Source organism: Watersipora subatra, chromosome 10, assembly GCF_963576615.1.
Source record: "Watersipora subatra chromosome 10, tzWatSuba1.1, whole genome shotgun sequence".
Lineage (NCBI taxonomy): Eukaryota > Metazoa > Bryozoa > Gymnolaemata > Cheilostomatida > Watersiporidae > Watersipora > Watersipora subatra.
The window spans coordinates 54,486,803-54,497,836 of NC_088717.1; the positions used below are offsets into that span (position 1 = coordinate 54,486,803).

Here is an 11,034-nt window from a genome sequence, read left to right on the forward strand (position 1 = left end):
GCAGAGTGTGCTACATGTATTTGACAAAGTGCAGTACAAGTAAAGTGTATTATTTTAGAAAGTGTGGTACAAGTAAAGTGTATTATTTTAGAAAGTGTACTACAAGTAAAGTGTACTATTTTAGAAAGTGTAGTACAAATACAGTACAGAATGTGTAGTACAAGTAAAATGTACTATTTTAGAAAGTGTAGTACAAGTAAAGTGTACTATTTTAGAAAGTGCAGTACAAGTAACGTGTGCTATTTTAGATAGTGTAGTAAAAGTAAAGTGTACTATTTTAGAAAGTGCAGTACAAATACAGTACAGAAAGTGTAGTACAAGTAAAGCGTATTATTTAATAAAGTGTAGCACGAGTAGTGTGCTATTTTAGTCATTGTCAATGAAAGGAAATAAAATCCATCAGAATAACGGTTTACGGGTTTTCTTAAATTTGTCTCTTCATTTAATGACTAATTTTTTTTTAAATTGCAAGCCTTTTCTTATTTATTTATGTCAAACATATGTAACAATTTATTCCTGACATGCACACTCGAAGCTTTCAAGACTGTGAGTTTACATGTTGTGCAATTTAGCAAGCAAACTGTTTTCATTACAACAGATTGATCAATTTTGGAAAGTAAAAGTGCATCATAAACATGCAAGCCTGTTTGATCCAGTTTTGATGACAGATGAAATACTTGAAACTGTTGAAATAATGACATAACATGATTATAACTATTACATCAGCCCCTGACTAGAAACCTGGACTTAGCACTTAATCCTTGACACTACGCAACAAATTGATCATTGAATCAATACAAGTACTTTGGAGTTTTGACAGGTATTATCACTTGCAATGATTAATAATCACACACAAAAAATATTTTAGACAGAAAACTGATTAACATCTTGCTGGCGTATAACACCCCCCTCACCCCATACCTCATGTATTTCTTATATGAGGCTCTCCAGCTATTAGCTTATATATTTACGTATGACACCCCCAACCTCTCTATACCCATAATCACCTTTTATATATGTATGCCATTTGCAGGAGCTTATCAAAATCAGCCATGCATGTGATAGCCTGTAGACAAAGTGATCTGTTGAGCATTTGGACTGTGCTTAGGGCAGCAAGAAATGAACTGTGTCTGTTATCCCACCATTCCTACAAACAGACAGACAGCAGCCAACACTGCATGAACTAATCCTTTATGTAATTCTGAATTTAATACTGTTTATGGTCAGCCCATTGACAAAAGGTTGGTAAGTGTTTAGATAGGCAAATAAACATAAACAATGAGTGTTCTGCTGAGCAGTAAAAGGGTTAAACTCCTGTAACACAGGCTATCAAGTGCAGGGAAAACAGACAAGTGTGTATATATACATATTAACAGTGTTGCGAAATTCCAAGACTCAATGTACAGGAATGCCTCACAATCTTAGACAATAATCTGTCCAAGAAGATCTGTCTAAGAGTCTGGAACCAATTAAATGAGGTATGGCATACTCTCATGGAAATAACTGATCCAACATACACCTATGATGGTTTGAACATACCAAGCCCCTGTTGAAAATGAATTAAACTTCTCTGAATTACATTGATTGTGTTGACAGTGTGAGGTAGAGTGAACAACAACTCCAGGTGTTTTTGTTTGTTCCAGTTTAGGATGTCTATTCTACTGCTTTTGTTTGTTTGTTTAACATTTCCAGGCGTTCACCCATCATCAGGTCATAACATCGACAGTAAGCAAGTAAATATGTTAGCCCCTACGATTAACCGTACAAATTTACAATCAAACAACAATGATACACTAATTTATAAACACCCGGACATAAGATTTTCTTGAATGTTGTTTTTCACAAGCAGTAAGATCAAGGGAAAAGGAAATACCGTAGAAGAGCCTTGAACTCAGGTACGATAGCCACACAAATATGACTACTCAGCTGTAAGCCTTCATAGTGACAGATGTGTTTAATTGATCAAAACTCTAGTGGTTACGCTTGGAAGAGGCAGAAGTCTAAAATGCACAAATAGACCAACTATGACCAACCTGATGAGGTCCTTTTGGTAATATTTTATCTGTTGAAGCTGGTTCCTGGTCTCTGATGTCATAGGGTCATATACAAATGCCTTTACCTGCTTCATCTTTATACCAGATCTACAGCGGAAACATAATTGGTGAGTGAGAACATGTGAGTGAAGGAATGAGTGTTTCAATGTGTTTCCACGCTTCAAATAGGTACCGACCAGCATCCGATGATCACAGTAAGCTTAGTTGCGTGTCAATTGAGTGACTCCCTTAAATTTAAGAGTGGCTTGCACTGCGTAAAGAACTGGCTACACAATTGTTCTTAAGCTGAAATAAGCGCAGCACGAATTGTTGACGAGGGACAGAATATACAATCACGAGAATGAAAATGAGTAGAGCTAACATTAGTAATCCTTTGCCATGAATAAATTAACAGTTCCTTTCAACATGCCTTTTTGTATTTTATAAGCATCTATATATATATATATATATATTTTACTCATATCTAAATACCGAATACAAATAATGTTCAGCAAAAATTATCTATTGTATTTATTATAAAGACATGCTACATTGTAATACAAAAAATGTGTTTTTTTATTTTGTGTATTTAGGATAGTATGTTGTCAAGAAGAAAACTTTCCTTCAGTAGTTTTGATAAAATCTCACTATGACAACGTTTGACCAGTAGTGTGGAAATATCTATTTGTTGAGAAAGGACGAATATCAGGTTATTATTTCCTGTTGTTTAGTAAAATGAGTATGAGATACTTATTTTAGCGAACAGCAGGGGGTAATAAGCTAATACTGGTAAGATCTCTTACAGCAGACAGTTTCTGAAAAATGCTGCATGATAATTTCACCCACACAGACAGCTCATATTGACCAAAACTGGAAATGCAGAACTTTTACAACTTTGGCCCTTCAAAAAAGAGGTATAGTTATATTCACCACCAACATAGATCTTAATACTAATATCATTGTGTGTACATTGTTATTGTATTGGCATACGCTATTGCATTGCCACACCATTGCTTGGTGTATGCACCACTACTACCACTACCACACTACTAAGAGGTGAATAATTGCAGGTTCCTTTTTTTTGAGGCATCAGATTAAGTGTAACTTCTCAGAAACCGACTAAGTGATAATAACAGTAATAGAAAAATTTAAAAATACTAGGAAACTTTTTAAACTTAAAAACACTATATATTCAAAGTATGTTTAAAAAAAATTAACTTTAAGATAATAATATGAAATTTACAAATTCATATTATAGACTTCTAAATTTATAAAAACTTTATAAATGTAATAATTATTTATTGAATATAAGAGAGTAAGGAATAGCTGATGCTTATAATCTTACACGATAGTACAGAAAAAGAAGACTGTAATGATGTTTGTTCTAAAATGTGAAACCAATCACGAATCAGAAACTCGTTGGATTCGAAGAAAAGATATGCAAGCAAATACACATAGCGAGTGCTGTAATGAACTTTCGTAAAACACGTGTGTAACAAACTCAATACTCGCATGTTAAGGAAAGGAAATTGCGCATGTTAATATACTGGATTCATATTAGAATAAACATTAAAATAAAAATAAGCAATATTTATACAAACAAAAGTGTTTTAAATAGATCTGTTTGAAGATTTAAGTTAAAATTAAAAGAACTAACGTAAAAGTCGTAAATAAAGAAAAGAAACAGATTTTGTTCGTATTTAATGATTAAAAAACACAAGGTAAGAGCCAAGAACTTCCCATAAATTAATGTGTTATAATTAGAACCAAGGAAAAAATAGTGTAGTTAGAAAAATATGTTTTGAGCAATTTAAATAAATTAAGAGTACAAATAAGTGTAAATGTAAAATAAATAGCAAGAATGTAAACTACAGTAATCGTAGTCAAACAGATGATTTGGTAATGATACAATTAATACAAACTGAGAAAACCAAATAAAAATCATAAATTTGTTGAATTAATAATAACAATTAGTGCGTATGAGTGTGCATATAAAAATTTCGCTATACAATAACTTTAGCATATTTAGTAGTTATGATGTACAAGAAATGTAACATTACGATGTACTATGTGCAGCATGCACCGTAGGGAGTTCTTACCTTCAAGACAGATATAAACATAAAAGTTTAATCGCAAAATCGCAGAATCGCAAAATTGTCTGCGACGCAGACGAGACTCAATTACTAAACTCTATGTTGAGAAAGAGTGACTGCAGGTTGGAGACCAGAGACTGGATTACTTTGTGGCCTAAAACGATTCCATGTGACATTTTTTCATTTTTCTGTAGTATTGTGCATAAACTTGGATGTCATCTCTTTACAGCTTACTATGTGTTATATACCAGCGCTTTGTGGAAACAGTGTTCAAAAAATAAAGAATTTGTCTCCTCTTGATCATTTTTTTAAAGACGCATTGAAATATTGCCAGCATAGGAACAATGCATGCACTGGAGACGAGGCAGACGACACAAAATCCCCGACAACGCAGATGACACAGAATCACAGACGGCCCAGAATCACAGACGACACAGAATCAAAGACGACACAGACTCAAAGTTGACACAGAATCACAGACGACAAAGAATCACAGATGACACAGAATCAGAGTTGGCACAGAATCACAGACGACACAAAATCACAGGCGACACAAAATCACAGACAACACAGAATCACAGACGACACAGAATCACAGACGACGCAGAATCAGAGATGACACAGAATCAGAGACGACACAGAATCACAGATGACACAGAATCCCAGATGACACAGAATCACAGACGACACAGAATCAAAGGCGACACAGAATCAAAGACGACACAGAATCGCAGACGACACAGAATCGCAGACGACACAGAATCGCAGACGACGCAGAATCAGAGATGACACAGAATCAGAGACGACACAGAATCACAGATGACACAGAATCCCAGACGACACAGAATCACAGACGACACAGAATCAAAGGCGACACAGAATCAAAGACGACACAGAATCGCAGACGACACAGAATCGCAGACGACACAGAATCGCAGACGACACAGAATCGCAGACAACACAGAATCGCAGACGACACAGAATCGCAGACGACACAGAATCACAGACGACACAGAATCACAGACGACGCAGAATCAGAGATGACACAGAATCAGAGACGACACAGAATCACAGATGACACAGAATCCCAGATGACACAGAATCACAGACGACACAGAATCAAAGGCGACACAGAATCAAAGACGACACAGAATCGCAGACGACACAGAATCGCAGACGACACAGAATCGCAGACGACGCAGAATCGCAGACGACACAGAATCGCAGACGACACAGAATCGCAGACGACGCAGAATCAGAGATGACACAGAATCACAGACGACACAGAATCACAGATGACACAGAATCGCAGACGACACAGAATCACAGACGACACAGAATCAAAGGCGACACAGAATCAAAGGCGACACAGAATCGCAGACGACACAGAATCGCAGACGACACAGAATCGCAGACGACACAGAATCGCAGACAACACAGAATCGCAGACGACACAGAATCGCAGACGACACAGAATCACAGACGACACAGAGATTTATATATATAGACCAAGTATTGCATTGTCAGCTAAAAATGTGTATTTTCTTAAATTTATCACCTACATGCATAAAAGGCATACCAAGGGAGACAAGTCCTTAGTTTACTAGCATAAATCTAGGCATGAAAGAATTGCTACTGTATAAAGGTTTTACAATTCTCGTCTCACACCTTCTTTAAGATACTTAGTATAAATTTATAACTAATAATAATTATAATATTGACATTCGATCTGTATTCTGGTGCTATATCGATTACAACAATGGGTGAATCAATACAATACAGCTACAAATACGATCTTTTGAGTTATTCCTATGTTCCTAGTGGTGCAGATTTTTCTATCGTTACATTTTACTGTCTGCTGAGATGGATTATTTTATTAGCTAAAGGTCAAAGACCATATTTATCTAGTTCTAAACTCTTGAGATACATTTAAAACAATTACTTGAGACAATCATGATATAATGATGGAGAGATAATTGCATATGTTCTGTCAGCGCTGTTTGGTGAGGTTTAAAAAATTATATATTAAACATTTAAATGTACCATAAAAATATGATAATATAATGCATATGAAGCATAACTTTCTCTGAATTAGACCAAGTAAAGTCTCCACTAACTAAGCGTATATTTCCTATGCTATTTTATCAGCTTTTCATGTCTTTTATATTTTGATAAACTTTGAGCCTCTCATCTATGACTCTTAATGTTTGTTTGTCTTTTGTTTGCCTTTTTGTGTTTTCTGTTGTTCATTTGTCAAGCTCAAGCACAGGAATTCTAATAAGGAAAAATTCGCAGTGTACTGTGTTTGAACCCGCAGCATTCTACTTGCAAGTCTACAGACAGACGGGTCTACCCTCTAAACTAAGTTGTACTTGTCATTCTTAATTATCTGATTTATCCTTATCATGACTGCAGGTTACAAGCTAAATATGTATTTTCATTATTTATTAATATTACTTCTTGCAATTTTTTTTTTCAAACTTTATAAAGAGCTATTTCAAAATCCATTATCTATTTTTTGTTAATTTGTAATTTTCAAATGAGCCGTTACGCAGCGCCTTCAACTTACAGTTCTTCCTAAACGCATATGCTAAAAAGCTGAAAACCTTTTATGCGACCTTTTAACCCTCTCTATGAAACTAGGCTATGTCAATATATATGTGACTATTATACCTGGCTCACCAAATATATAAGGTGGGCCCGTGAGCCTTCTAATAGATATTTAACTGTTTTTAAGAAACTAGTTCATGTCGGTGTAAAAGTTGTTTCATTCAATAAAGTACTTGGTATTCTAGTGAAAAACTATCTCATTTAAAGATATAAATATGATATATATGTCAAGGATAGACGACCATTAATAATTTGCCATAATGCAGATTCAGCATTTTATCATGAGAGGACAAACCCCCTTCTGTCAACTTCTGACACTTTGCCGTGTCAAGGGAACCCAACTACAAGCAACTGTTTTAAAGTAGTTACATACTTGTCATGTGATGAAAACTCTTACTTGGTGACTGTTTATGACTGAAAACTAATGAAGACAGTATAGGTTTAGTGAAACAGTGTAATTATATATATACCTATATATGTAAAATTAAGTGTTTGTTTTTTGTTGTGTGTATGCTTGTTCAGTTAATAGCGACTAGTTAAAACACATCAACTGCGAAAACTATTGGTTGCTCGCATGCTGCAGTTCCGTGTGCCATGAGAGATTATGATGCATAATGATTATATATGAATTTATTACAAAATATGGCAAATTTGCTGCATGGTTTAATGAGAGTGTGTTTAGACTCACATCTGTATATTCAACTGTACAGGTTTGAATCCTGTGAGGTGCAATATTTTTTCATAATGCTTTCATCTGGCTCCAGAAAGACTGAAGGACGGACACAACTTTTATTATAGTAAAGATTAAAATATTAACTCAAGTTACTAGCTAAAGTTACTCAAAATTATCAGTTAATGAAACTTTGCCATTGACAACTACATTATCTTCCACTTTCTACATACTGTTTTGAGTCTTCGGCGAATGTGTAGCTTAAGAAGTGAGAAATGTTTTTCAACCATTTTAAAAGTTCAAAATGGTTAAAAAACCAAATAAACAAATTCCAATCTACGGCGGCTTTTCGTTTTTGAGCTTTTAAGAGTTTGTAATCACGTTTCTTGAAAGTTGAAAGCTTGAAAGTGTAAACAGAAACCATCTACCACAACTACGTCACATTTGAGTCGTTTTGGAAAGAGAATCCAAACTACGGCAGTCTCGTGTGGCTGCGATTAACTGTTCGTCTTTTAGCTTTTAAGAACTTGTAATAACATTTTCACATATTTTGCACCTACAACACAGCTGAGTAAAACATGGTGAATCTTTTCATATCAAATAACTGTAATGTGAATTTTGTTGCAAGTCAACCTTTAACCAAAATAACGACTTATATCGCTCAATGAATCTATTGCCTCTGCGATACAGATTTTTCATTGCTAGATTATAATCGCTATTGCTGGACAAACATCAAATGGCGACGACGAACTTTGAGATACATATATACAAACTAGCTGTACTACCCGGTGTTGATCGGGTAATAAAAAAGTCGTTGGACAGAAAATTGATTCGTATTTAACATATAACAACATTTGCCATTCTAACTTTCAAACTACATATCATGAGAGAAGTGTTTTGTGCAGTTGAAATAAATTAAGAGAGAAAATAACAACAACTGTAAAGGTTTTCAGACTTTGTAAAATGACTGTAACTTTCAAACTTTGTATCATGAGAAAAATGCTGGTCAAATAAATCAAAAATAAAACAAAACAACTATAAAAGGGTTTAAATGTAAATGTGGAATAATTAGCAAGCAATAGCTAAAGTAAGCCTGTTTTGCTACAATTACAATAAAAGATAATTCAGTAATGATACAATTAATATCAACTGAGAAAACAAAATAAAAATCTTGAGTATGTTGAATTAATAATAGCAATTATTTAGTCAGTTACTAAGGTTAAAAAATGTTACTGTTCCACCAGAAGCTATCCATGAAAACTTTGAATACGACGATGCTGGTACGTCTCACTGCTGGTAAAAATGAGACATCGTACTGTCTTTGTCTGACCGAACGTAGAGAGAATTTTGAGGTTCTTCCTATAGAGATAACACGATTGTCCGCATGAGAAGAATTGACCTTGACCACGATATAGAAATCGAACCTTACGAAAAACTTAAATTAGAAGTCCAAGAAAACACGAAAAAGCATTGTATTTCGTAGAGCTAATAGAATGCATAAAGTTTCAAATAATACGTCATTTAGTGTGTGCATACGGTATACGGTATGTGATGACATCTTTGACCAATTTGCCTTGTACAGCTCAGTGGTAGAGTGGATAAAAAACTTATGGTTGCATTCACCGTGAGTTCAAATCCATTGGAGCGGGGAAATTTAATTTCAAGATTTTAATAGTTATAGCTGGACACACACGCATACACACACAGTCTTGTAAACGCATGCAATTGGGGACGCGATATTTTTACCATCACTTTGAGGACAATTTTCATCTATCATTGAGAGCTTTAAAAAACAACATATTAAAACATTTTTTGTTGGGTTTACAAATGCACTGATTTTTGGAGCTGTCATCTTTTCCGTTTTTCAGTTATAGCCCGTGAGAATTTAACACTAACTTTGGGGACTTCGCCTCACACACATGTATGAATTTTTTATCTAATAAACGGGGACTTTTGCATAGAGAAGATAACTCTGGCTTATTTTTGTTTTTTTCAACCATTTTGGAGTTGTCGGTATGTGATATTCTTCCCACACTTTCGTAAATGTGCTTGTAAAAGTTATCCATCACTTAATTTTGTCCTCAAATATCAACTTAGAAGTTTAATAGTTCTTTATTAAACCTATTTAAAGTACTAATTCTACACATGTATGGTGCGCAAAGGTTGAATCGACCTGAGACTTTTATGTTTATTAATAAATTCAGTGTAATCAATTGCTTCACAGAATTTATGGTGATCCGTTCAAGTTAAGGTTTTGAATTGCAAACAGCCAGGCCAAGGTTGCAGGCTGATGTCTATCTAGATTTACGACTTTTCAACATTTAACGGGAGTATGTTCAAGGTAAACATTTTAACATAGTTTTCATAGAACTCTTAAGCCCTGAGATCTGGGCAACAAATTTAATTACTATAATCGATAAAGTATTTTGCTATATCTCATTTTTATCGCTACCAAGAGCAGCCATCAGAAAATTTACATTGCGCGATCATGAGTTAACTTTTTTAAACAAAAGTAAAAATAACCAGGCCAGCAAATGTGAGTAATTTTTTTAAAATCAGGAAGCCAAATAAATTTGGATATAGTTAATTTTAGTCGTACTTTTCTGTTTGGTTGCACATGATGATTATCACTTTTAATTTAAATTTTTGCGCAATTCCTTTGTTTGTAAGCCATGCATAAAAAGCCAAGCATAGACGGAGACATATTAGAATCAAGCTTTGGAAATGAAGCATTGGTATCTCCAATATGCCTAATGTAAGCTCAAAAACCTTTACCTTATAAAAATATCTTTATGTTTAATAAATCGTGTTATCCGTACCAAAAATTTGCCTTCTATTACATTTTCCTAAAAATATATTGAGCTGCCCATCTTTGCAAAAACCATACATTTAACTGTAATCTATTCAAATGTTTAATAACAAGATTGACTCAATTTTTAGTGCAGATATGATCAAAAGTTTGCAAAATATTTTAACCATTAGCTTGGGAGTGTTAAATAAATACTATCACTGCACACATTGATTTGAGCTATCTCGGTACTATTGAAATAAACTTTGTTCAATTTGAAGGCGTGTACGTCATCCACATTACGTATGATACTACAGTCAATGTTTTTTGAAGTAATTGGCCAGTTATTGGAACTGCAAACCATCAAAAATAGTCTCAAATATGTTGTCATACAATTTTTCTGATGTATGATGTAAACATAAAACAAAAGTGTCTTTGTATTAGTATACAAGTATATTCATTATTTAGGTACAATTGACCAACTATTATAAGTGCACACGATATCATAAATTCTCTCAATGCTAGTCTAATAGGGAATCTGTACTTTTCACCCTCAACTATTTAGAGGGCAATTTGAGCACAAGGGAATGTTTGGTACTTTAATCAGCAAGTTTGTAACCATTAGTTTAACAAATTAGTAGAAATATTATTGAGAAAAGATATCCCTATATTGGTTGTAGAAAAATTATCGCAGGTGTGTATGATATTTTTACCATTGATTTGGGGACATTGACTGATTATTTTATTTGAAATCACAGTCATCATCATTCATAATACCATTGCTGCAAGATGTTCCAATTTTAATGCCAAAATATCAACCCCAGTAAATATGCTTCTAAA

The 11,034-nt window shown here is 34.2% G+C and overlaps 1 protein-coding gene across 1 annotated transcript; it reads left to right on the forward strand.

Annotated features, from left to right (window-relative positions):
- The first annotated feature begins 4,911 nt into the window (after positions 1–4,911).
- Positions 4,912–5,391, forward strand: LOC137407216 (semenogelin-1-like). The gene has a single exon (XM_068093822.1). It carries the CDS (start codon positions 4,912–4,914, stop codon positions 5,389–5,391), a length of 480 nt encoding a protein of 159 aa, XP_067949923.1.
- Positions 5,392–11,034: the final 5,643 nt, after the last annotated feature.

Excerpts from the sequence above, each read along its gene's own strand:
- LOC137407216 (XM_068093822.1), top strand. The coding sequence starts at position 4,912 with ATGACACAGAATCAGAGACGACACAGAATCACAGATGACACAGAATCC.